The 26,468-nt window shown below is 47.0% G+C and overlaps 3 protein-coding genes across 8 annotated transcripts; 2 read left to right on the plus strand and 1 right to left on the minus strand.

Moving 5' to 3' along the window:
* Positions 1–1,240: 1,240 nt before the first annotated feature.
* LOC308237881 (uncharacterized protein) lies at positions 1,241–9,798 on the plus strand (the record flags this gene model as incomplete). 2 transcript variants are annotated; one of them, XM_080649174.1, is made up of 4 exons in its annotated part: positions 1,241–1,332; positions 1,544–1,646; positions 2,969–3,097; positions 9,684–9,798. In XM_080649174.1, the coding sequence occupies exons 1-4, from the start codon at positions 1,329–1,331 to the stop codon at positions 9,796–9,798; spliced, it is 351 nt and encodes a 116-aa protein (XP_080505300.1). In that variant the 5' UTR covers positions 1,241–1,328. The 2 variants fall into 2 exon arrangements, with proteins under 2 accessions (XP_080505300.1, XP_080505301.1); XM_080649175.1 differs by lacking the exon at positions 9,684–9,798 and adding an exon at positions 8,945–9,158.
* On the minus strand, positions 9,675–15,100 carry DCLRE1B (DNA cross-link repair 1B; the record flags this gene model as incomplete). Of its 3 annotated transcripts, XM_080649171.1 has the most annotated exons (5): positions 9,675–9,984; positions 10,617–11,740; positions 13,133–13,315; positions 13,797–13,962; positions 14,635–14,823. In XM_080649171.1, the coding sequence occupies 4 exons, from the start codon at positions 14,821–14,823 to the stop codon at positions 10,659–10,661; spliced, it is 1,620 nt and encodes a 539-aa protein (XP_080505297.1). In that variant the 3' UTR covers positions 9,675–9,984; positions 10,617–10,658. The 3 variants fall into 3 exon arrangements, with proteins under 3 accessions (XP_080505297.1, XP_080505296.1, XP_080505298.1); XM_080649170.1 differs by having other exon boundaries at positions 9,675–11,740; positions 14,635–15,100; XM_080649172.1 differs by lacking the exon at positions 13,797–13,962 and having other exon boundaries at positions 9,681–11,740; positions 14,635–14,696.
* On the plus strand, positions 14,726–26,277 carry AP4B1 (adaptor related protein complex 4 subunit beta 1). 3 transcript variants are annotated; one of them, XM_080649169.1, is made up of 11 exons: positions 14,726–14,874; positions 15,572–15,729; positions 17,390–17,614; positions 18,758–18,888; positions 19,267–19,414; positions 19,951–20,447; positions 21,411–21,494; positions 22,433–22,536; positions 23,499–23,706; positions 24,986–25,267; positions 25,524–26,277. In XM_080649169.1, exons 2-11 carry the CDS (start codon positions 15,617–15,619, stop codon positions 25,949–25,951), a joined length of 2,220 nt encoding a protein of 739 aa, XP_080505295.1. In that variant the 5' UTR covers positions 14,726–14,874; positions 15,572–15,616; the 3' UTR covers positions 25,952–26,277. The 3 variants fall into 3 exon arrangements, with proteins under 3 accessions (XP_080505295.1, XP_080505293.1, XP_080505294.1); XM_080649167.1 differs by lacking the exon at positions 14,726–14,874 and adding an exon at positions 15,286–15,457; XM_080649168.1 differs by lacking the exon at positions 14,726–14,874 and adding an exon at positions 15,321–15,407.
* Positions 26,278–26,468: the final 191 nt, after the last annotated feature.

The following is a 26,468-nucleotide window of genomic DNA, read 5'->3' on the forward strand; positions in this document are numbered from 1 at the left end:
CGCAAGGCCGGGTACTCAGGGGACGGAATGCGTGGGGCACCCACCGCGCTGAAGGCGTGAGAACTGGGTTACCCTGGTGGAAGGACCGACGCCATCTCCCAGGGCCAAGAGCTTCTTTCTGCAGGGCTTCACATACACCTCCCGCTGTAGAAGACGCTCTGATTTCTAGAGTGGGGGACGTTTTCAGGGGGACTGGTATTTTTTTTTTCCATCCCTCAGGTGCTGGAGGCTGCAGGATCTGAGCCCTAGAAAGTGCCCAGCACCCTGGGTACCTGCGCATACTCTCTGAGAAGCGGGCCGAAGTGGCTAAGACAGGATTCTGCCGGCAGGCTCTCTTCCTCAGCTCTCACTCGCACATCCTTGACCTCTTGGGATCCCCATCTGCCCACACATACACACACACAAAAAGATAATTTTTGTGGCGATGTGCTAAAGTGGTTAATACTACCTTCGAGTTTTTGTGGGTCCCCCTCCCACCCCCCGCTGTTTTAACACCACTGGGAGCAGTTCGGTTTTATTGGGAACAGGGAAGTTATTTCCCTAGAGAACCAGGGTTAGCAAAACAGGATGGTTGTTTGCTTATTTTCACAGAAACTTAGAGAACATAAAGTCCTACATCGGGCTGACCTGGGAAACATCAAGACAGAAAAGAGTGGGTGCGCATGTCTGGGCGGGGAGCCGGGAACAAGGCAGAGCTTGAGTTTGGAGGTAGAACAGATCCTGCTCAAAAGGCAGGCTGCAGCTGAAACCGGTTTGGCTCAGTGGATAGAGCGTCGGCCTGCGGACTGAAAGGTCCCGGGTTCGATTCCGGTCAAGGGCATGTGCCTTGGTTGCGGGCACATCCCCGGTGGGAGGTGTGCAGGGTGGGAGTTGTGCAGGAGGCAGCTGATCGATGTTTCTCTCTCAAGGATGTTGCTAGCTCTCTATTCCTCTCCCTTCCTCTCTGTGAAATAGCAATAAAATATATTAAAAAAAAAAAAAAAAAGCAGGCTGCAAGCACGCTCATCGCCTACCAGGCCTTGGTTCAACCCAGCTCCACGACATGTTTCTGAGCTCCTACTCGCTCTCCTCTTTTCAAGCACATCTCAAAACTCACCCCCAGGGAGCCTTTTCTGATTGACATCTCACACTTTATTCGAATTGTTCAGTTCTGACTACTTATTTACTTATCCTGTTTTGGTGTTTTTTTTTAATCCTCTATTTTTACTGTTCCCAGGTCATTCTCTCAGTCTGTCTCACTACATGCAGAACTTAATACCTAGTATTTTCTCCTCTCTGTATGCCTGCTCTACGCCAAGCACTCTTCTTGACACTGGATCAGATGCAAGATGAGTAAGACATGCCCTTTACCTTAAAGAACTTACAGTCTAATGAGGGGAAAAATGCAAGGAGACATATATAAGTTGAGTGACAGAGTCAGGACACGGAATGCATGGGGCACTATTTGAGCATGGTATGTGGTCAAAGAAGTTTCAAAGTTTAATGTAGTTGGAGTTCATCTGTCCACTCAGCAGATATCTGTTAAATATCTTCCGTGTTCCAGGCGGTATGTTGGAAATTGAAGATACAAAGAAGAAAAGGTATGGTCCATATCCAGAAGGAACTTACAGTTCAGCAGAGAAGTGGCAGAATATGGAATTAGTAAGGTAGGTTGAGCCAGATTTTAAAAGGCACTGAAGAGGTATTAGAGGTTTAATCAGACAGGTAATACGAAGGAGCCTGTGTGTTAGAGAGAGGAGTGGTGAGGAGGATGGCGGGCTGGCGTGGGTGAAGACTGAAGAAAGAGACCCTGATTAGTCTTCTGTGATGAGGGGTTGGTCAAGCAGGGAACCTGGAGACAAAGGGCAGGTATGGGAACTGCTTCCTCCCAGACAAAGTCGGAGCAGCTGGAGGGGGAGGGGGAGCTGTTCCCAGCCAGGAGCACTAAAGTCTCTCCTCGGTATTTCTCTCTCCCCCTCCCTTCCACTCTCTCTAAAAATCAATGAAAAAATGTCCTCGGGTGAGGATTAACAAACAAAACAAAGTTTCCAGGGCAGGCAAACCCAGCATGTGTGATGGAGGTTAAAAGATAACCTTCTCCCTCCCCCTAGGAGTTCATTGTCTGTACAAGTACCAGGCACTGAGCTAGATCAGTGGTCGGCAAACTCATTAGTCAACAGAGCCAGATATCAACAGTACAACGATTGAAATTTCTTTTGAGAGCCAAATTTTTTAAACTTAAACTTCTTCTAATGCCACTTCTTCAAAATAGACTCGCCCAGGCCGTGGTATTTTGTGGAAGAGCCACACTCAAGGGGCCAAAAAGCCGCATGTGGCTCGCGAGCAGCAGTTTGCCGACCACGGAGCTAGACTAAAAAGATGAGTAAAGCATATTCCTTGCCCCTTCACCTCCCCCCCCACTGCCAAGGATCTTACAAGGTGGCCAATTAGGAATAATTATCACAAGTCTGTGATATTGGTCTTCAAAGTGGTATTAAAAATACTGAGGAATATAAGAGTTAACTGTGTCTGGAGGTCACTGTAGAAGCTTCTAGAACTATTGTTGACTGAGCAGGGACTTAAAGAAGATGGCACTACTTCTGCTGGGCCATCAGTGAGATGTTATTTGCTTTTAGTAACTATCTTTTTTTTTTTTTTTTTTTTAATCCTCACCTGAGGATATTTTTCCATTGAATTTTAGAGAGTGGAAGAGAGTGGGAAAGACAGAGAGAAATATCAATGTGAGAGAAACACATTGATTGGTTGCCTTCTGCAGGAGTCCCCACCAAGGCTTGGGCCAGGGAGGAGCCTGCAACTGAGGTACAAGGTATGTGCCCTTGACCTGAATCGAACCCAGGACCCTTCAGTCCGCAGGCCAATGCTCTATCCACTGAGCCAAACCAGCTAGGGCTTTAGTAACTATCTTAAGTACATTTTAATGCAAATTGGGAACAGAAGAATAAATATGCCATTATATCATCATATACAGGGGCCATGATGTCTTAGGTATGACAAGTACTCTCTTGGGAAGAAAAGGTTATCCGTCTGCTGCTGAGTGTGGTCCATACAAAGCTGAGAAGCGTACTCACTGCATTAGGAACCCGCCCAGAACAATCGGGTGAGTGAGTGGATTTTGTCGCAAAGGTCCCTCCTCCACGTTGGGAGAAGGCTTTGTCTCCTCATCACCTCCACGCTTCCCTCCTTCCCCAGCTTCAACCCACTACAGCTGGGTTGGTTGCTGGGCTAAGTAGTGTGACCTGCCTGCTCTCAAGTCTAAGTCTTGCTGGTCTGTCTTCTTTTGGCATCAGAATAGGGCATTCTGGGGACTGGGTCCCAGCAGAAATGATGGCTTTGGTGGAATAAGAGTTTGGATGAAAGAACAAGCGTCAAATACCAGTAATTAAAAGAAAGGGAAGGTGAAACGAGGGAGCGGTGGTAGTTGCCGGCATTGTGAAGGCACCCAATGTCACTGAGTTGCACACTTTAAAAACGGTTAATTGTATATTATGTGCATTTTACCCCAATAAAAAAAAAAGATGGGAGGTTCGTGGGAATTAGAGATGATGGGCAAGAGACTTTCTCCCTAATTTAACTAATTTTCAAGGGTCAACCCAGAGAGTGTTCTGGGGGAAGAGCAAATACCTTGAATACTCATACAACCCATGTTTATTCCTCCTCACCCCCCCCCCCCAATCATGTCTATGTCCTCCCTCATCTACACATAACCATCTTACTCTCCCTCACGTTCTTCATATAACAACTCTTTACTCAACAAAATTAAGGAAGAGTGCTTTTCTCTTCCTTTCCCTGGATCATCATTATTTCTCATCATGCCTCTGCCATTCTGTATCTTCTCACCTCTTCTTTGACCATCTTTGACCAACCGTTAAGCCTTTGACACCTGCATTCCATATGTCTTTCCCTCTCATCAGTTCTAAGCCAAAGCCAAAGCCAAAGCCAAAATAAACGCTCTGGGAAGGCACACAGAGACCCACAAGGTAGAGGGCAATGAATCGGCAGGAACTCGAAATCTCATAATTAGGTGTTATTTGTGCTCAGTCATTTTGCACTTCCTACAAACTCAGAAATGAAAAAGGCCCCAACACAGTATCCCTTGCCTAACAAAATTCCTGATATGTGGTTGGTACTAATAACTATTTTAGTGACTAAATTACTGAGTGTTCATTCACAGCGTTCAAAGCAGCGAAATTTGGTTACCTATAGAATAGAGTTTAAGAAATCTCAAAATAACAATCTTCATCTTTGGCTGTAAATTTAACTTATTTTTTTTATTACTATTGGAAGCATTTTTATAAAATCAGCAAGCTGTCATCAAGTGGTTAGCACGTGGTTCTCTCCACTGAGGTGGGGTAGGCGGTGCCTTATCAAAACTAGAGGTGGACAGGCCAGCGTGGCTCAGCGGTTGAGCATCGACCTATGAATCAGGAGGTTGAGGTTCAATTCCCAGCCAGGGCATATGCCCGGGTTGCGGGCTTGATCCCCAGTGTGGGGCGTGCAAGAGGCAGCCCATCAATGATTCTCTGTCATCATTGATGTTTCTGTCTCTCTTTCCCTCTCCCTTCCCCTCTCGGAAATCTATATATATATATATATAAAACTAGAGGCGAAATTCTCTAATGTGAAGTAGGCTCTGCCTGACCAACCTCAGTGCTCCCAGGATGTCCAGTGCCGAAGAATGCGGGCTTTGGTGCCTGTCAGTAGGAAGCCCGACTCTTCTAGTTACTAGGGTGTGAGTGGACTTGCTCGATTTCCTCATCCTGGAAATGGAGGTGATCATGCTTTCTCTTACCTCCCTCATTCCATCCATCAGAGCATTTCCCTAATGTGACTTCCAAGATAACTCGGAATCCATTACTATTCATATCTGCTGATCCGGTCTGTGAAACCAGAAAGTTTATGAGCAGTGAAAGATGGAATAATAACAGGTGTAGACTTTCACTACCATGATTGAAAGGGACGGCAGGTGTCAATTATGTCTGTACTGACTCGGCGCCTTGCAGAGGGGGGATGCACTCTCATCAGCTAAAAATTACCTTGCTCATTCCGTGCTCTCTGTAAGGATACAGAATATTACGTCTTGGTGAATTAAAAAGGCTCAGTTCACACTGAATCCAACTATGCCCCGATCTCCTTTACATCTCATAGATCTCTTCTCACAGACACAGATATTCAAAGATCAGGACTAATGTTTTTCTCATAAACGTTTATGGTTTAAACATCATCATAATTTAAATAATTTAAAAAGCAAGTGTTCTCTGATGAGTGCAGTTTTTTCCTGAAGACTCTTATTCTCTCAGGAAATGTAACCTCTAACCCCAAGGCTTGTGTTGACTCCAAAGCAAGTAAACCGTATCTTTTTTCCTAAGTACATAGTTGCAAAACATGTCTATTATAGGAAATAGTATTAATTCATAAAGTATTCCAGATATTCACTTATGTTGTAAATAAACTCACACATTACTTTCTTCTTCCTTTCTTCCTTCCCTCCAAACATGTGCGTCTGCATGCTATCTGTGGGTGTATATGTGGTTACGTATACATTTCTCCTTTGGGAAAGCTTTGGTGGGAGAAGGGTTTATCTTATAAGTGCTTGTGCTAAAGAGGTAACGCTAATAGAGTCTAATAGATCTGAATACCATGAAAAGCCCCTTTCTTCCCAAAACCACAGTCCCGCTCCCCAATACCTCTCACTGCTGTTAAGTGCTTCCTAACTGGTATTCCTGCTTTCATCCCCGCCCCATGCTCCATCTTTGATTTTATTTGTTTGTTTTTTGTTAATCCTCACCTGAGGATATTTTTCTGTTGATTTTTAGGGAGAGTGGAAGAGAGTGGGAATGGTTGTCTCTTACATGTGCCCCAACTAGGGTCGGGGCCAGGGAGGAGCCTGCAACCAAAGTACGTGTCCTTGACCGGAATCGAACCCGGGACCCTTTGGTCCGTAGGCTGACGCTCTATCCATTGAGCCAAACCAGCTAGGGCTCCATCTGTTGCTTTTAAAAGTATGTATCATTGGGGGACATATGTAATACTTTAAACCATAAAAAAAACACATTAAAATAAAAGTATGTATCCGATTGTATCACTCCCCTACAGGGAAGCACTCCAGTTGCCTCCCATTAATTACACTGAGGTAAAAACCCAAACTTCGTACTTTAACTTACACGTCACTTCTGATCCAAGGTCTGTCTCCCTCCCTGAGCTCATCTCCTCTTCTTCCCTTTGGCCATATGCTCTTCTTGATGTGCCTAGGACACAGAGTTAACGCCCATCACATGACCTTTCACCTGACTGGCTCCCTTCCCTCACTCAGGTCAATCCATAGACACCTTCCTCCACCTGTATCTGACTTCTCCCCAACTCTTGTTAGCTAGTTGTTGTTGTTCTTCTTCTTAGCACTTATCACTACCTGGTATTTATTTACTGCCTCTCTCCTTTAGAATGTAAGTTCCATGTGGGTAGGACAGTTTCTGTCTCGCTCACTATTTTATGATTAGAAGGGCAAGCAGAATCATTCTGTACCAGTGTCGGTGGGATGTCCCAGGAAGTGCCATGAACCTAAGACAAAAGAGCTTGTGGTTCGGGAGGGTTGTGAGTTCGAGGCAGGTAACAGACCGACAGCTACTCCCTAGTGGTAGCATCAAAACATGTACCCCCCCCCCTTGCCAAAACCGGTTTGGCTCAGTGGATAGAGCGTCAGCCTGCGGACTGAAGGGTCCCGGGTTCGATTCCGGTCAAGGGCATGTAACTTGGTTGCGGGCACATCCCCAGTAGGAGGTGTGCAAGAGGCAGCTGATGGATGTTTCTCTCTCATCGATGTTTCTGACTATCTATCCCTCTTCCTTCCTCTCTGTAAAAATCAATAAAATATATTTAAAAAAAAAAACAAAAACAAAAAAAAAACATGTACCCCCAGCATTTCTCCTGCTGAAGGACCACTTCAAGAATGTAGCGTGGCCGAAACCGGTTTGGCTCAGTGGATAGAGCGTCGGCCTGCGGACTGAAGGGTCCCGGGTTCGATTCCGGTCAAGGGCATGTACCTTGGTTGCGGGCACATCCCCAGTGGGGGGTGTGCAGGAGGCAGCTGATCGATGTTTCTCTCTCATCGATGTTTCTAGCTCTCTATCCATCTCCCTTCCTCTCTGTAAAATATCAATAAAATATATTAAAAAAAAAAAAAAAAAAAGAAGTTTTAAAAAAAAAAAAAAAAAAAAAAAAAAAAAGAATGTAGCGTGAACTCTCTCCCTGGGAGTGGACTTGAGACAGAGAACCCAGGTCCAAATCCCCTCTCTTGAACAAGCAGGCCCACTTATCTCCTACTTCCTGCCACAAAGGGAAGTCTGAGTCAGGAGTGAGAGATGGTCCCGCAAAGCCAGCGAGGCCGATTTTCTCCTCTAAAGGGACCTAAGTCACTGTCGGTTTCCTGGTGGAAAAGTACAACTTTTCCCACAGACCCTGAAACAAAAAACGAATTGACCTCCAGGGAACTTCCTTTCTCCCAGTACCTTCAAGCCTAATGAAGATCTTCATAGCTCTATGGGGGTCATCCTCAGATCCTAAAAATAAATTGCCTACTCAGACCTATGCCATGCCGCATTTTTATATGCGTATTGAGAAACAAAAACAAATAAGGCAATTGCCAATCTCTACTAGAAACCAGGCAAATTTACTTTAGAATAGTATGGAATTTTCCCATTCCTAAAACACAAACTTGTACCAACAACCAAACTCCAAGCCCTTTGCTTCTACTCCCCCACTTGAATTCATACAGATCCCTCTTCAAGGAATAGGGGTGACACAGCACACGCCAGGAGCGGACAGGTTCCCTCTGTTCCCAGGAGATAAAGCCAACTTGGGTACCTTATCTCTCCCAGACACCTTTGGGCAGCGCAGAAGCGAGCCAGCTTGAGGCTCCTAGGGGAAGCCAGGCTAAGCCTTGCCCACACAGCTTAGTAAATCTTAACACGTAAGATGACTTCCTAAGTGTTTACATGTACCGTCCTACTAACATCATGGAACTTAAGAGTCTTCAGGGTATTTTAATGCTATCCTCTTCTGCAAAAAGGAGGGTAAGAAACTCTTTCTAGAGGGCAACTGGGCACAATTTGCATTAAGAACTTGAAACTGTAATTCCAGTAATCTAATAAACAAAAGTGCCATGATATATGCACAAGGATGCTCATTGTGATATGCATAATTGTGAAAAGGGGCCCACAAAATGAATAATATGGAAATGATTTTAAGATATACCTACAGGATAGAGCATTATACTATTAAAAATGACATTTTGAATATTTAATGATACAAAAAATGCTTAAGCTATTAAGTAACCCACAGGATATGAAACTATATACAGCATTGCCCAAATTTTGAAAAAATTATATATTTAATACATTTACATGCACAGAAAAAAGTTAAAACAATTGCTCCACGTGGAGCAATTATAGTTTTTCTTTATATTTCTATATGATTCCCAAAGTTTCTTATTTTATATGTAAACTTTTTTTCTTTTTACTCCTCACCTGAGGATATTTTTCCATTGATTTTTAAGAGAGAAGGAAAGACAGAAATATCAATGTGAGAGAAACACATTGATTAGTTGCCTCCTGCATGTGCCCTGACCAGGGCTCGGGCTGAGGAGGAGTTTGCATCCGAGGTATGTGCCCTTGATCCGAATCAAACCCAGGATCCTTCAGTCCACAGGCTGACACTCTATCCACTGAGCCAAACTGGCTGGGGCTATAAACTTTGTGAAGAACCAGGAGCTAAGAGAACCATCATTTCAAATACCCATCATGCAGAAGGCACTGAGATAGGCATTTCCCCAATTATCTGACCTCCAGGACAACCAGGAGGGGTAGGTAGCTCAGCCCCCGGCTCACAGAGGCTCTGCTGTTCAAGCATGGATTCAAGTTCAGGACAATGCCCGTTTCCTGCCGCCCCACAGGCTCACCTGCTGCGGCTCCCAGTGGGCCCATGGGCGGCTTACAGTGAAGGCCAATGACAAAACACAGCTGCGGCCCTAACCGGTTTGGCTCAGTGGATGGAGCGTCGGCCTACGGACTGAAGGGTCCCAGGTTCGATTCCGGTCAGGGGCATGTACCTTGGTTGCGGGCACATCCCCAGTATGTGCAGGAGGCAGCTGATCGATGTTTCTCTCTCACCGATGTTTCTCGCTCTCTATCCCTCTCCTTTCCTCTCTGTAAAAAATCAATAAAATATATTTAAAAAACAACAAACAAACAAAAACAACACAGCTGTGGACAGCTTGCCAAAGAGCAAGGCCCTGTTTCAATATCTAAACTCTTCAGATCTTCCTCCCAAAGCATGAAACTGTTTTTCCTGGACGAGGAGCAGGCTTCATCACTGCAAGGGCTTGCGGGTCCATTCTGAAGCGATGGATCTACGTGCCTGTGCCCTGCATCTCTGTCCTGCTTATTGGCTTGGCATTTCGTCAGGCTGCAAGCAGAACAGGGCAGAACTGCACACCCCCACCCCTTCCACCAGCTGGCTCCTTGGTCTCTGCCCTGGATACTAAAACAAACAAGCTGTGTGCTCTGGCTCCCTACTCAACCCAAGGGCGGGGGCCTGCAGGGGGGGAGGGGGCAGTAAACATCCCAGCTATGTGAACAATCAGGAATATCTGACAGCACATTTGATCTTTTGTAATTTTATTTCCGCCACAGCCAGGGCCTCCAGGCAGCTGGGAGGCCCATCATACCCTCAGCCTGGTTCCAGGTACCGCCCTGGGGAGGGTGCCCAATGCTCCGGCTGGCACCATTCCAGGTAGGTCTCCAGTGACAACTACAAACTCTCGTGGAGGCAAAGATGGAATTTTTTTGCTCCATGTTCCAAGGCTCTTCGCTTCCTGTTCCCTCCCCAAGGCAGAGACAGGAAGTAGCTGGGATGGGGTCACGGCAAGTCAGTGACCTCCAGGATTGGAACGTGCTGCCTGGTTCACCGCTTTATCCTCCAGCGCCACAGTTCCTAAGTGAAAAAACAGAACTACCTAGGGACTTCTGTCTAGGAAAAGGGAGGAGGGGACATGGAGAATGCCACACGACACACAAAATAACGGGAATACCTGGGCCTTTTGGCTTCAGACTCTTTAACTATTTCTGCAGCCACTTAAGAGGATTGCACATTCAAAAACATTGGAGAAACACTGTGTTAACAAATTTTAAACAGGCCCTAGCTGGTTTGGCTCAGTGGACAGCATGCTGGCCTGTGGACTGAAGGGTCCCGGGTTCGATTCCGGCCAATGGCACATGCCTGGGTTGCGGGCTCAATCCCCAGTAGGGGGCGTGCAGGAGGCAGCCGATCCATGATTCCCTCTCATCATTGATGTTTCTATCTCTCCCTCTTCCTTCCTCTCTGAAATCAATAAAAAGATACTTTTAAAAAAATGTAAACAGATTGTTACTGCAGGCCTTCTTACAACCTTACAGGGGCTCACAATGTAGAGGGGTTTAATGAAAATGGTTTTTCAAACAGTCAACTATATACTAAGGGTTCCATAAGCATTAGGCTTCCAATGACTACACTTTGAGGAGTGCTGCTCCAAGGTGAGCCCAAAAGAATCCTGGGAAGACAGAAAAGGCCCTAAACAAACGCCCCACCAGCCAGCCATCAGCCGCCATCTTCAAAACTGCAGCGCTGGATCAAACGAGGCTGTGCTCCCGTCTGCACTTCAGCAAGGATTTATGGTATTTTTCCACTCGCTGGTCGAAGCCCCTGGAAGAGAACCTTGCCTGGAAAAAGTTCAGTGGAGTCAGGAGGTATTTCAGGGCCAGGCCGCTGAACTCAGGGGCCAGAAACGGGACAGCCTTGCTGCTGTGAGACTGGGGTGAATCCTGGCCCCTCGACGCAGGCAGGTTCCCTGAGACTGCTGAGCCATCATTGTCGCCCCTGGGGACCACGTGGGGCCCTGCACCGATTTCCTCCCCCGTTTCCGGAGGGAGCAATTCCTCCTCTGGAGACCTTAAGTGAACTGAAAAACCCAAGGGGGCCGGCAGCACGGCCACCATCTTCTGGGACTCGGAGAAAGGGACTGCCTCCTCCCACTCTTTGCTGCAGAGCTCTGGAAACAACTGCTTCCTGGTCCGCCAGGGATGGAGGGAAGGCTGCTTCTCAGGGTTCCCAGCAAGGTTCTGGTTCTTGGCCTTCTTGGAGTCCCTGTCAGCTCGAAATTGATCAGCCTTTTCCTCAGGAGAGTCAAACACGACACCCTGGGTTCTCGGCCTCCGAAGCTTCCTTTCTAACAGGCAGAGAACGCCTGGTTTGCTGGAGGAGGAACTCATGTATTGCTGTACAGAGTCTGGAATCAAGGGCGCAGGGAGCCTGGGGCCCAGACTGTCCTGAAAGTAGTCCCTACAGGGCTGGCGACTGACGATGGGCAGCACCTGGCAAGGCTTCAGCGCTGACACAAAGGCACGAAGCTCCGAGTAGGAGGAGTGGTCGGAGTAAGGGATGATGTGGATATTGGGGTGGGAGCTGTGGATCTTCCGGCTTGTGGGAAGGATAGCGATGGTAGGGCGGGTCTGGTTCCAGCGCAGCATGGCAGAATGGCAGATCTCCATGTGGCTCACAGCCTGGATGCGGCCAGCCCTCTCCTCCACTGTGAACACATCTGCCAGGCCCAACAGCTGCACCAACTCCAGGCGCCGAGGACTCAACACCACCCAGGTCTGAAACTCCAGGGCCAGCTGCTCCAGCAGGGACTCCTTCCCCAGGCTATAGAGTCCTGAATAATGGTAACAGTATTGGGGAAAGTAAGAGAAGAAAGAGAATGAAGCTATTGGGAAATCCTAATAAAGCAACCAAATGTTCAACAAAGATACACACTATAACGGGACGATCGGAGTGCATCGGGGATGGGATGGCATTTGAGCTGAGATATGTGGGAAATGGGGTAGGGAAAAGTTAGCACAGAATTCACTCATTCATTCAGTTCAACACAGAAAAGCATCTACCAATGATAGGCACTATGGGAACGGAAAGTCTCAGTCCTCTCGCCAGAAACCACGTGGTTAAGGGCACTGTTAGAGGCATGCACACAGTAATATGAGGGCACAGAAAAGTATCTTCCGTTGATGAAGGTAGGAAAGATTCCCTGGAAAACGACAACTGCGCTGTCTTAAAGGATGGGTCCAAGTTAAGCTGGCAAGCGAAAGAAATGACAACGTTTTAAGAACGTTTTAGTAACAGTATGCTGTTACTAAAGTACAAAGAAGGAACTGGTAAGAAATAACATTAGACCCTCAATGAGTAATTAAAGATGTGGTACATATACACAACAGAATACTACTCAGCCATAAGAAAATATGAAATACTACCATTTGCGACAACATGGATGGATGATCTTGAGAGTAACGTGCTAAGCGAAATAAGTCTGATGTTAAAGGACAAGAAGCCTATGATTTCATTCCAATGTGGGACATAAAACAAAGCAACAAACAAACTCATAGATGCAGATAACTCAGATACAATCAGGAGCTGGGAATGTGGAAGCAGGGACGGCGAGCAGACGGCAATTTTAAATTAAGATGGACAGCGCAGCCCAGCTGGTGTGGCTCAGTGGTTGAGCATCGACCTATGAACCAGGAGGTCATGCGAGTCAGGGCACATGCCCGGGTTGGGAGCTCAATCTCCACTAGGGGACATGCAGGAGGCAGCCGATCAATGATTCTCATCACTGAGGTTTCTCTTTTTTTTTTTTTTTTAAATATATTTTATTGATTTTTTTACAGAGAGGAAGGGAGAGGGATAGAGAGTTAGAAACATCGATGAGAGAGAAACATCAATCAGCTGCCTCCTACACACCCCCCACCGGGGATGTCCCTGCAACCAAGGTACATGACCTTGACCGGAATCGAACCTGGGACCCTTGAGTCCACAGGCCGATGCTCTATCCACTGAGCCAAACTGGTCAGGGCATGAGGTTTCTCTTTCTCCCTCTTCCTTCCTCTCTGAAATCAATAAAAATATGTTTTTTAAAACTTAAAAAAAATAGATGGACAGGTATAGGTTTCCTGGAGAAAGGGGGTCTGCACAAAGACTTGAAAGATGTGAGACACCCACAAAGAACCTAGGTGCACCCCTATGGGCGAGAGAAAAAGGAAGGGAAACCACTCACCAATCTTGACGTCATGCTGTGGGTGCTTTCGAATGAGCTCCACAATCTGCCGGGCAGCTTCTTGCTGGGAAGGAAGATCCAGCACCGGGTTGCAATTGGTGTTGTCCAGATATAAGGTATGGATCTGCTTCCCCACTCTCAGGGCTGGCTCCCGCAGCATGGACGGTGTATACCGAAAATCGCCTGGGGCAGAGTCAGAGACAAAAGTAGAGAAGACAAGCCTCCCACCTCCAACAACAAATGGGCATTAGCTTTCTGGCTCGTGGAAGACCTGGATCTGGCACGGAACTACTACACCTAATACAGCTTCCTTGTGGAAATGTTTCTATCCCGTTCCTTTTCAAGGTTTGGACCCTTAAAGAGTGAGAAGTCCGTTCAGAAAGGGTCAGTGCTCATATGGGATTAAGCGAGGAGGCCTTCAGACTTCTTTTTATAAAAATTAAATTTATTGGGTATCCCTGGTTAATGGGATTACATAGGTTTCAAGAAAAATGCAGAACTTCACGAATTTGCGTGTTATCCTTCTGCAGGGGCCGTGCTAATCTTGGTATTGTCCTAATTGTAGTATATGTGCTGCTGAAACGAACGTTCTACTACGAGTTAAGGCTGGTCAAGAAAGCAGTGTCCAGGCTGAGAAAGTGGGAGGGATTCCGGGGAGGCCCACCTGTGTAGAGGATGGTTCCAAAGTATCCTTCAAAGAGAAACATGACGGAGCCAGGGCAGTGGTTGGCATCCATCAGGGTTACAGTCATGGTCTCTCTCCCAATTTCATCTAGAGGCAGGACATGGCTCTCCCCAACCTCCAGGGCTCGGATCCACCGCTTAGAAACCTGAGGAAACAGTAGTAGGTCATGGCAGTGAACACAGACTCCCCTCCCTGACACCTCCCTGCGCCAGGAGCTATTCCTTTCCTGATGGGGGGAAAGCTGACCAAATGCTGAGCAGAAGCGGTACTGCAGATTCCCGAAAGCCCCCTTCCTTCTCCCACTCGCCACCCCACCCTCTGTACAATTTTAAATTCAGATGCCAGAAAACAGTCTAGTCAGCGATGCTCAAACTTTCCAGATTATAATAATCCATTGGGAGCACTTGTTAAAAAAAAAAAAAAAAAATCCCACCAGATGTCCAGGACCTGCACCAGCTGTATCTACTGAACCAGAGGAGGGGAAGGGGAGGAGGTGGAAAATCTATCTACCCAGCACATTAGGTGGATTCTTATGATGAGGCAAGTTGGGGAAACGCTAGCCTAGTTTATGTGAAGAAGTAGGAACAGTTTCCTTGGTTGGGCTAAAAGATCTCCCCAACTTGTAGCTGAAACATCGTAAATCCGCCAGTTGGAATCCACACGCTTGCTCTGGTTAAAAATGCATTTCTGGGATCAAACAGCGGCCACATTTGTAACAACCAGGCCTTCTGGGCCCCTCTAGGACTCCAAGGCTGAGATAGATGGGCGTCCTGGACGCCTGGACCAGCGCTCGGAGGCCGAATCCAGCTCGCCGTACCTGTAGGTGACGGTGCAGGAGGAAGGCCGTGATTGGGGAGCAGTAGAGGGGCCGCGCCCACGTGCTGGTCAGCCCCACGGTGTGGTCCGAGTGCATGTGCGACAGGAAGAAGAGCCGCGCGGAACCGGCCCGGCGCAGGCTCCAGAAGTCCACCGCGATGGGAGTGTGCGGGATCAGGACCCCGTTCATTGTGGCGGGGTTGCAGTCACCGTGGGATCCGCATGGGAACAGCCCTGCGGCGTGAGCCTCCTACAGCAGCCCCGAGAAAAGTCCCGCCGGGGCTGGGGCTGGGGCTGGGGCTGGGGCGGGCGCGGGGCCAGGGACCCTGAGGGGAAAAGCCAGCCTGGGAGAGGAGTAAGTCACTAGAGTGGGCAGGAAAGAGGAGGAAGTGACCGTGCTCTGCGGAGCGCCATGCCCACCCGCGCGCGGGAGCCGGCCGGGCCGGCGCGGAACCCACTCAAAGCGCGCGCTGCCGGCCGGACAGGCCGAGGTAGCCGACTTCCGATCGCCCGCCGCCGCCCCGCCGGACCGAGCTCGGCCGCACTCTCCGGGAGAGGGTGGGGGAAGGGCACTCCAAGGTCTGGGCCAGGCTGCGCTCGGCGCTGCCCGGGAGAGGATGAGTGGCAGCTGCTGGGCGTGGCCTCTGGAGGAGGAGGCGGGACTTCCGCAGAGCGTGAGCTAGGACCTCTCGGCGACGGCGGCCGCGAGGAGGCGCCAGAAAGGCTGGAACTGAGAGGCTGAGTCTGCGGCCTGCGGGGTTGGAAATCCGAGCGGTGCGGGCCGGCGGGAAAGTCCGGGGGAAGGAACCCCCGGGCCTGCGGAGGTGGGCGGCTCGCCGGGGGCAGCGGGGTGGAAGCCCGAGCGCGCCAGGCCCTGGGGAGGCCTGGCTGCAGCGGGTCCCGCCTCTGGTGTCCTCACTGGCACTTCCTTTGCGCAGGTTCCCGCGTCGGGCCGTGGGCACTGCCCTGGATTGAGCGGGAAGATGCCGTACCTCGGCTCCGAGGACGTGGTGAAGGAGCTGAAGAAGGCTCTGTGTAACCCTCACGTTCAGGCGGACAGGCTGCGCTACCGGAATGTCATCCAGCGAGTGATTAGGTATCAGCCCACGCCCTCGCGCCCCCGCGCAGGCCCGTTGGGGGCGGCCGCCTCCGACAGAGCGAATGCACCTTCCCGCGTGGCGGCTGGGCCTGGGGCTTCCTGCCGCCCCGGAGTGCCATTGCCGTCTCCCCGCGAGGCTTAGTTTCTACCTCGCTTATTCAGCTGGGTGGTGTCATCCATATCTTTAACTTAAACTGCTGACTCCCAGACCTGTACCATATCCAGTACAGACCTTTTTCATCTTCAGACCCACAGATCCTAACTGCTGGCTCGGCATTTCCGCCTGGATGTTTCTTCAAAGTCATGCAAAATAGTACCTAGTCCTTCCCCGCCCCAAACCTGCTCTTCCACTTAGATGTGTGTTGGTGAACATTGCTACCCCGCTGACCAAGCGTGGGAATCAATCTCGATGACACTTCACTTCTCAAGTCAGATGGATTCGTAGTTCTAGATATCCATCCTTTTTTTTTTTAAAAAAAAGGGCACTGCTGTTGTCCTGGTTTCATTGCCAAAGCAACTGCAGTAGCCTAGGTACTACTAGGTCACCTTGCCCCCTCATTTTAGGCAGAGTGATTTTTCCAACGTACGAATTTGAACGTATAAAAGTCTTGCCTAAAGTGGATCACAAACTTTAGTGTACACAAAAGTCCCTTGAGGTGCTTTTTAAATTTTAATATAAAATTTTCATCCAATCCAGTAATTCTGATTTCAGTAGGATGGGATGGAACCCAGAAATCTGCGTTTTTAACCAATATCCCATCTGATTCCTGTAGGAGACTATAGTTTGAGAAACAGCGATCATAGTTTGAGAAACAGCGATCCTTTATATATATATATTGATTTCAATATATATATTGATTTCAGAAAGGAAGGGAGAGGGAGAGAAATAGAAACATCAATAATGAGAATCATTGATTGGCTGCCTCTTGCATGCCCCCTACCGTGGATAGATCCCATAACCCGGGCTTATGCCGTTGACCAGAATCGAACCTGGGACCCTTCAGTCCGAAGGCTGACTGACGCTCTATCCACTGAGCCAAACCGGTCAGGGCACGTCCAAGTTTTTTATCATAGCACTCAAGGAATACCAGGTTAATTCGACTACCTGCAGACTCTCAAAAGAACGTACCATTGTTGCTCAGGTCCACCTGCCATATGGCATGTATCATTACCTACCTACCACGCCTGCCTGGTGAGTCCTGCGCATTCAGCTAAAGTGATGCTTCCTCTGTGGGAACGTTTTATGACTTCCTGGCATCAGTAGACCTCTGGATTCCCACCGTCCCTTGTCTTCTGTTACCGTACTTACCTATTGTACTGTAATTGGTGGTGCTCTTGTCTGGTTCCTTAGCAGACTTTGAGTTCCTAGAGATCTGAGACCATTCCTTTTTCCAGATTATGTCCCCAGAGCATATCCCTGGGATGTAAAAGCTGAATTTCACTGGAATGTATTCAGAATTTCAGTAAGTGTTGAATAAATAGAAGAATGTTTATTGCAGGCCCCTGGGTGACATAATAGACAAGGTGGATGTGGCTGCTTCCCTCGCAGAGATCTAGTTAGATAGCCAGGACACGTATAAAATAAAATAAAAACCCTTCATTATAGGTTGGGAATTACATGTTTTTGCTTCTTCCTACTATGTTGTGTTGGTTTCAGGCACATGACTCAGGGCGTGGACATGTCTGGAGTTTTCATGGAAATGGTGAAGGCCAGTGCCACCGTAGATATTGTTCAGAAGAAGCTGGTTTATCTCTACATGTGCACATATGCTCCCCTGAAGCCAGATCTGGCTCTCCTGGCCATCAACACGCTGTGCAAAGACTGTTCAGACCCCAACCCGATGGTGCGAGGGCTGGCACTACGGAGCATGTGTAGCCTCAGGTGACCACCCTCTTTCTTGCTTGTTTCTCAGTGGCTGATGAATTTAGGAGGTCAAGGGGTAGGTTTTTATTTCATTTTTAAATTTAATTTAACTTTTTCCATCACCATTTATTCCCTCTATGCCTTCTTCTATCTCCCTTATCTGCCCCCGCCCCCTGCAATCACCACACTGTTGTTCATGTCCATGAAGGGGTAGGGTTTTTGTTTGTTGGTTTGTTTGTTTGTTTTTATTGATTTCAGAGAGGAAGGGGAGGAAGAGAGAGATAGAAACATCAATGATGAGAGAATCATTGATAGGCTACCTCCTACATGCCCCCTACTGGGGCTCGAGCCTGCAACCTGGGCATGTGCCCTTGACTGGAATCGAACCCAGACCCTTCAGTCTGCAGGCTGACAGTCTGTCTACCCACTGAGCCAAACCAGTTAGGGCAAGGGGTAGGTTTTCAATGATGACAATTTATTTGAGCTCTTTTATCCTGAGAAAAACACTGTTGTCACAGTGTTCAGCCATCACTTTAGCTTAGAAAACTATATCACACTAGAGGCCTGGTGCACGAAAATGATGCACTCGGGGGTGGGGGGACCCCTCAGCCCAGCCTGTGCCCTTGGAGAGCGGGCCTAAGCCATCAGTCAGATATCCTTAGTGCTGCTGCGGAGGCAGGAGAGGCTCCTACCACCGCCTCTGCGCTCGCCAGCCATGAACCCCACTTCTGGTTGAGTGGTGCTCCCCCTGTGGGAGCATAGTGACCACCAGGGGGCAGCTCCTGTGTTGAACGTCTTCCCCCTGGTGGTCAGTGCGTGTCATAGCAACAGGTCGTTCTGCCATTCAGTCAATTTGTACATTAGCCTTTTATTATATAGGATTAAATTGGATAGGATGGGTTCGTTAGAGGGAGTTTTTCATTCTCACTCTAGGTGAAATAGTTCTTGGTTTTGGTTAAAGATTTCTAAACAATTGTGTGTAGCATTATTCCAAATATAAAGCCAAATAGGCTTTTTTAGTTTGACAACAGCTTTCTCCAATTCATGATCTGATAGATGTGCATTCAGACACCCACTGAACCGCCTGTTAAGTTGTTAGGGGCTAAATTGTGTGAAAACTGGGATTTCAGAATCTGGCTGATTCCAGGATGTGTTGCTTAGGATGCCTGGTGTACAGGAGTATATCCAACAGCCTATTCTCAACGGTCTGCGGGATAAGGCTTCATACGTCAGGAGGGTGGCAGTCCTGGGCTGTGCCAAGATGCATAATCTTCATGAAGACTCTGAAGTGGGTAAGTTTCAGTGTGATACATCCTAATCAATATTTATTTGTGCCTGCATTATATATATATGACTTTGTGAAAGATTATTTAGCTTTGGCAGAAAGTAATAATGTGGCCCTGACTCTGTGCATGTCCCTTTAAGTAGGATTCAGGGCTTGATATTTTCTGAGATCAGAGGAATCCTTTCTTTGAGGCTCAGGTGCGATCCTTTGCCTTAGCTACGCAGCAGATGGCAGTTTTTTGGCCTTGACTTTGTATTGCCTTTGTAATTTTTATAGCAGAGAAGTTCAGCTTTGTCCGTTTACACTATTACTTGGGCTCTATTCCCTTATCCCCGTGACTCTGAAGCTTTTCTTCTTTATCTGAGGTCTCTGTTGTCTTTTCTAGATGGTGCCCTGGTAAATGAATTATACAGTTTGCTACGTGACCAGGATCCAATTGTGGTGGTGAACTGCTTGAGGGCTCTAGAGGAAATTCTGAAACAGGAAGGAGGTGTTGTCATCAATAAGCCCATCGCCCACCATCTCTTAAATCGGTTTGGATGCCTCACCTTGGTGCTCTTTTAATTATGAGATCTGCTCCTAGTGGGATCTTATCGATGTGTTGAGTTAAGGAGTAGTAAAGAAAGTTAATTTTTTTTAAAAAAAAGTTAATCAAAGCTATTAACTTGCCCATATTTCATTGGGAGAATTTCTTTCATTTGCCTTAGTTTCTTTCAGTGATGTAGAGAAATGGCAGAAACATCCTGTGGGTTCTGTCCTCCTTTTGGTCATTATGTCCCTGAGACTAAGCCATTTATGCTGTCTTAAAGGGTAGAGGGTCTGGATCGAGGGTAAAGTGATCATGATCATGTCTTTGGCCTCAGATGAATGTGCATTTGTACCATAAACGAGTATTAGATTTTAAAGACTATTTTGTGTAAACTTTAAGTAGTATATAAAAAGAATCATTTGATTACGGCATAGCCTATTTTTAAGAATTCTCCCTTTGTTATGATGAACAGATGCAGTAGTATGCAGATGGTCCTAATTTTGTTGCTAAAATAGCACTTTTGTTTTCTCTTTTGGATAGAATGTCCAAATTGGACCAATGGGGCCAGGCCGAGGTATTGAACTTCCTGCTACGCTACCAACCCCGCAGTGAGGAGGAGCTGTTTGACATTCTCAATCTGTTGGACAGCTTTCTCAAGAGTAGTAGCCCAAGCGTGGTGATGGGAGCCGCCAAACTCTTTCTGATCTTGGCAAAAAAATTCCCCCACGTGCAAACGGATGTGCTCATGCAAGTGAAGGGACCTTTACTGGCTGCCTGTTCTTCGGAGAGCCGCGAGCTCTGTTTTGCTGCCCTCTGTCATGTGCGCCAGATCTTGCATAGTTTGCCGGGTCATTTTAGCAGCCACTACAAAAAGTTCTTTTGCTCCTACTCGGAGCCCCACTATATCAAGCTGCAGAAGGTGGAGGTGCTGTGTGAGCTGGTGAACGACGAGAACGTGCAGCAGGTGCTGGAGGAGCTGCGAGGGTACTGCACTGACGTGTCTGCTGACTTTGCACAGGCTGCCATCTTTGCCATAGGTAGGTGTCTGCCTACATTACCCAGCTAGAAAGCGGTGGAACCATAGAGAGCAAAAGGGAAGGAATCTTACTTCAAAGACAGAGTACCGTGCACCAGAGAATCGGGTCAGTGATGACAAATGAGCGGAGGAAGGGTTTTATTGGCCCTATCTTCCGGCATAGAGTATACAGGTAACTCAAACTATAATACTTAAAATTGATGTTGCTTTTTGTTGTCTACTATCCAAAATGCTTTCCTATTCATCATCTTACCACTGTCTTGTGAGGCAGACAGGAAAAGTGGGCAGTGTTATTAGCTTCATTTTAAAGAGGAAGAAACTCAGGCACCAAAAGTTACCTTCCCAAAAGGTCATAGGGTTCCTGAACTGGAACTGGAACCCAGCTTTCCTGACTCCAAGTCCTGTGTCAGTTCACCAGTCGTTTATTGAGCTTCTACTATGGGCTATGAATAGTGCTAAGTATGGACCAACACAGAGTAAATCCTGAAATTTACAGATTTTCTCATACTACTTGTCTGTCTGGAATTTTGAAAGAGGAACTCACAAAATGAAAGCAGCTGGGGAACTAAGTGTTAGAGGGCTTCAAGTGGAGGAGCGGAAGGAACCCTCCTACATAGAATGAAGTGTGGCTGCTTTTAGGGGCAGAGACGGAACTAGGAGAGGGGAAATCCTGCAGGCAGGACACTGCTGCCAAGTGTTCCCAGCAGGAACATTCCTGTTTCCACAGTTTTCAACCTTGGTCAGTGGAAAATTCTTTTTCTGTGAACGTTCAGTTTTCTACTGGTCTGTGAGAAACAAACAAACAAGGGATCCATTTGTGCCAACTTTCCCTTTATAACAAACTTAGATTCGTATTTCATCGTTTTTAGGTATCTCCGGTTGTCTTTGGCTGGTGGGAAATTATGTTAGAACGAGATGCTAGTATTTGACTTAACAATTTCCTCTGCTTTTTCCTCCTTTGTAGGTGGTATTGCCAGGACCTACACAGATCAGTGTGTGCAGATTCTAACAGAGTTGCTGGAGCTTCGACAAGAGCACATTACCACAGGTAATGGCTACCTTTCTAGGCTTTTTGTCACTTGTTTGGCCTAGAATAGTTGCTCAAAAAATATTGTTGAATGACATAGATGTTTAACCCTTTTTTTTTTTTTTTGCATCATCACTTCTGCCATCAGACAAATGTAGTATCTATGGATGTAACATGGTAGTCTTCGGGTGGCCATGAGTCCGCAAGCTGTACTGTAGACAATGAAGGGTGTTTAGGAGGACCTCACTTGTTATGTCCCCACCTTTACTTCTCTCTTTGCAATGGCAGCATAATGTAAGCTGTGTCTTCTAGGGCTGGAACTCGGGTGAGGCAAGCAGAGTGCCTAGGATGCAAAAATTTTAAGAGTCACTCAGTCTCAGGTTCATGCGTGTGCTAACCCTGCGTGTCTTCCTAAATTATATACCTTCGGCCCCTTGCTTGGCTCACCATAGTCCCAGCCCTGGGGGCTCCATTTATACTGTCTGCAGAGTATAACTCAACATGTGCATTTTACATCCATTAGCTCATTTATCCCCACAGCACTCTCATAAGAGCAACATTCACTTAAGAAACTGCCTAAGCCCTGGCCAGTGTGGCTCAGTTGGTTGAGCATCATTCCATGCACCAAGAGGTCGTTGGTTGATTCCGGTTAGGGCACATACCTGGGTTTTGGGCTCAATCACCAGTAAGGAGCATGTAGGAGACAGGCGATTGATGGTTCTCTCTCATAGATGTTTCTTTCTGTCTCTCCCTCTCCCTCTCTCTCAAATAAATAAATAAAAAATATTTTAAAAAATTATTGCTCACATCAGACATTTCTCAGATAATCATTGACCAACCCTCCAACATCCATTAAAGAAATTCACCTAGAATCTAGTCTGAACATAGGACTTTCCTTAAGGTTCCTTCCTGCATGGAGGCTCTAATCCTGTGCTTCTGTGCCCGGAGCTGTGTTGTAGTGGTGGTGCAGACTTTCCGAGACCTGGTGTGGCTGTGTCCTCAGTGTACGGAAGCCGTGTGCCAGGCGCTGCCCGGCTGTGAGGAGAACATCCAGGACAGCGAGGTAGACTGTAATTCTCCTTTACTTCTAGGCAGAGGGCGATGTGGGAACCGGACCTCTGAAATGGAATCTATTCTTTCTACCCAGTGTCTGATATTCTTAGAATTGCTGGCCGCCTCAGATTCTGTTTTAGGTGCAGATGGGATGTAAATGATAAAAACATTAGGATTTACCTATGGTTTTTATTACAGATACTTTATATCACTGTTCTCTTTAACAGTTTTGAGTCAAATTTAGACCATGGAGTTTTCAGTTGGGATGAATGTCAGAATCATTTGTGGAATTTTTACAAATATTCGGGCTTCACCCAGGTCTACTGACTTCAGTGTGCCAGAAGTGAGGGACCCAGCGCATATCTTTTTAAGAAGCCTCACATATGACTCTGATGTGTGCTATAGGTTAATCCCCATGATTACCTCAGAACCCCGAAGTAATTTAGAGAAAATTTTCAGTAACTTTCACTGAAACATTAAACCCCTAATTGGGGCAGAGGCCCCAAAGCTGAGGAAGCCTTGTTGCTTCATCACCATAGGCCATGAGAGTCTTGAATCTCCTTTTGTGCAGTAGAATTTCATTCCTATTTGTTGTAGAAAGTGTAGGCGGTGGATTGATACAGTGCAAGTTGAAATGAATAAAAGATTTTACACCACCCCGGCTGGGTAGCTCAGTTGGTTAGATTATTGTCTGGATGTGCCAAGGTTGTGGGTTTGATCCCGATTCAGGGCTCATTCAAGAAGCAACCAGTGAATGCATAAATTGGTGTTTCTCTCTCTCTCTCTCCCTCATTCTCTCTCTCTCTCTCTTTCTCTCCCTCTCTCTAAACTCTATCAATAAATAAATAAAAATAAAAGATGACACCTTTTCTGCTGACACTAGCGGAAAAACAAAACCTGTAATTGTGTACTGTCTCCAGTGCTTCAGACAACAAGCGTTTGAGCACCTGTTCTTATTCCTTCGTTCCCCAGGGGAAGCAGGCGCTCATTTGGCTACTTGGTGTCCATGGGGAAAGAATTCCCAATGCTCCTTACGTGTTGGAAGACTTCGTAGAGAATGTGAAGTCAGAGACATTTCCAGCTGTTAAGATGGAGCTCCTCACGGCGCTGCTGCGTCTTTTCCTCTCGCGGCCCGCTGAGTGCCAGGACATGCTGGGCCGTTTGCTGCATTACTGCATAGGTAGGTTCTCCAGATGGAATGAAGACTTGCCATGATCCATAGTAAATTCCTGGTTGGTGAATCATGTCTGGGACCCAAGAAGAAAATGTTAATGTTTTCTAGGGTTTCTGTCCTTTATTTTCCACCCCCTGTTTTGGTTGGCACAGAGATAGGAGGAGAGTGTGTTTTTTGTTTTGTTTTGTCTTAAGAGTAAAGTTAAACTTTACAGTAATTTTTTTCTATATACAAAGAATTATAGTACATGTTTATGGCGACTCTAGCCCAGGGCTCCCCTCTTTTCCACTGAAAGTTCCAATTACAGCTGACAATCTATGGGAGTGAGGAGGAGGGGAAAAAAAAGTGATGGACCTCAGCTGTCCCCCCACACCCCTTTCCTTAAAAATATAAAAATAGATCTCTAATGTGAGCTTGTTTCTTTGCCAAGACTTTGAAATCTGCTCTTCCGTGAGCTGTGTGCTGCACTCACCCTAGAATCTACACACTCTCACCTACATGCACACGCAGGCAGCACCCACCTCAGACCTGGAGACCACCTGTTCTCTGGAAACCTAAAGAACCAGAACCATTCATTTCTGCTCCTACTCCCTGGGCTCTCCTCCTGTCCACAAAGCCTTCCTCAACTTCCAGAATGTTCACCTGAAGCCCCTCAATAGCCTGATGTTTGGAAAGTCATGGGAAAGCAGCTCTAGAGAAGGAACCACTTACGAATTTAACGTGTGCTGTGTTTTGCTTATGTTGATAGGAAACATTTCTTTCCAGGCTGTGGATTTCTTTTTTTTTTTTTTTTTTTTAAGTATTTTATTGATTTTTTACAGAGAGGAAGGGAGAGGGATAGAGAGTTAGAAACATCGATGAGAGAGAAACATCCATCAGCTGCCTCCTGCACACTCCCCACCGGGGATGTGCCCGCAACCAAGGTACATGCCCTTGACCGGAATCAAACCCGGGACCTCTCAGTCCGCAGGCTGACGCTCTATCCACTGAGCCACACCGGCTAGGGCAGGCTGTGGATTTCTAATTAAACTTTCTACTTCCTTAAGAAATAATACCTTTGATCTTCATAAGCAATAGAGGTTCCCACGAGAGTGAATGAGGTAGAGAGGGGCAGAAGGTAACTGAGGGAGACCCCGTACCTGGAGCTTTCTGCCAGCCTATTCCAGGCAGTGTGGACAGAGGCTATGGACAAGGTGACACCAACCCTGAAAAATGGTCACCTTCACCTGGACATGGCATGAGAATGTTTTTGTTTTTAATGAACTCATCTGTTGTCTTGCCTCAGAGGAAGAAAAGGATATGGCAGTACGGGACCGTGGTCTCTTCTATTATCGCCTCCTCTTAGCTGGCATTGATGAAGTTAAGCGGATCCTATGTAGCCCTAAATCTGACCCTTCTCTTGGACTTTTGGAGGATCAGGCAGAAAGACCTGTGAATAGCTGGGCCTCGGACTTCAACACGCTGGTGCCAGTATATGGCAAAGCCCGCTGGGCAACCATCTCTAAATGCCAAGGGGCAGAGCGCCGTGGCCTAGAGCTTCCCAACACTGCATCCTTTGCCGCATCAGGTAAAATAGTCCTTGCTTTATATCTTGTCACAAAAAAAATGTTATCTTTTGCAATGACGACTAGTAGAAAGTAGAATACCCTGAATCTCAGACTGCTGCCTGAACGTGTGAGCAAGAAAGAAGTTCATCATTGGCGCTCTCAGCCATTTATCCAAAGATAGAAGTCACATTGTATACTTTTGGAAATCTGGGTAGAACAATGTAGTTTCTATAGATTTAAGAACATCTCTTAACACAAGTTCTATGATTCTTTTAGGACCCCTGATTCCTGAAGAGGACAAGGAGAGGGTGCAAGAAATCTCTGATTCTGGAGCCCTCATGCTCGTCCCCAATCTCCAGCTTACTGCTGAGTATTTTGAGAAAACTTGGCTCAGTCTCCAAGTTGCTCATCAGCAGGTGTTCCCTTGGCAGGGAGCAGTCCACCCGGACACCCTCCAGATGGCCCTGCAAGTGGTGAACATCCAGACCATCGCAGTGAGCAGGGCTGGGGCTCAGCCATGGAAAGCCTACCTCAGTGCTCAGGACGATACCGGCTGTCTGTTCTTAACAGAGCTGCTGTTGGAGCCTGGGAACTTAGAGATGCAGGTCTCCGTGAAACAAAGTGAGGCGAGGATGGAGACACTGAGTAGTTTCATTTCTGTGTTAGAAACTGTGATTGGAACAATTGGAGACATAAAACCGTAAGAGTCCTGCTACCTGCCCTGAGTGAGAGGAAGAGCCGTCAGAATTTCTTAGTTTTTCTTATTGCAGCTGCTTGTAAGTCCAGAGAATATCAAATGCAAAGGAGATTAGGAAATCTAGGAATCGGGATTTTTATGTTTTTGTCCAAAGACCATCAAATTATTCCTCTCAGACCTACTGTTGAATGACCTCATTTTTCCAGGGGCTGTTGTAAAGGTTAGTGGTGGTGAGGGGATGGCAATGGGAGTCAGCCTAGGGTGTGGATTCTTTTCTAACCAGTTTAAGGGTGTTTTACTAATTAAAGGCGCCTGATGTGTGTGGAAACTGGAGTCATCATTGGTGGACATCATTTTCTCCTCTGGATTATTGCAGTACATTTCTGACTATTCTCATTTTTCTAATCGTGCTTCTTAGGCCAGAGTTCAAAGTCTTCTGTGTCATGTCTCACCACTCCCTAAGCACCCTGCATGTTGGCAAAGCGAGCCACTTGCAGTTCCCTGAATACACCAGGCTCTCACCT

Source organism: Plecotus auritus (genome assembly GCF_963455305.1).
Source record: "Plecotus auritus genome assembly, chromosome: 12".
NCBI classification, from domain to species: Eukaryota; Metazoa; Chordata; class Mammalia; order Chiroptera; family Vespertilionidae; genus Plecotus; species Plecotus auritus.

Excerpts from the sequence above, each read along its gene's own strand:
- AP4B1 (XM_080649169.1), top strand. The coding sequence starts at position 15,617 with ATGCCGTACCTCGGCTCCGAGGACGTGGTGAAGGAGCTGAAGAAGGCT. Across the intron at positions 21,495-22,432 it reads ACAAGAGCACATTACCACAG|TGGTGGTGCAGACTTTCCGA; the intron begins GTAATGGCTACC and ends GCTGTGTTGTAG. Across the intron at positions 23,707-24,985 it reads TTTGCTGCATTACTGCATAG|AGGAAGAAAAGGATATGGCA; the intron begins GTAGGTTCTCCA and ends GTCTTGCCTCAG.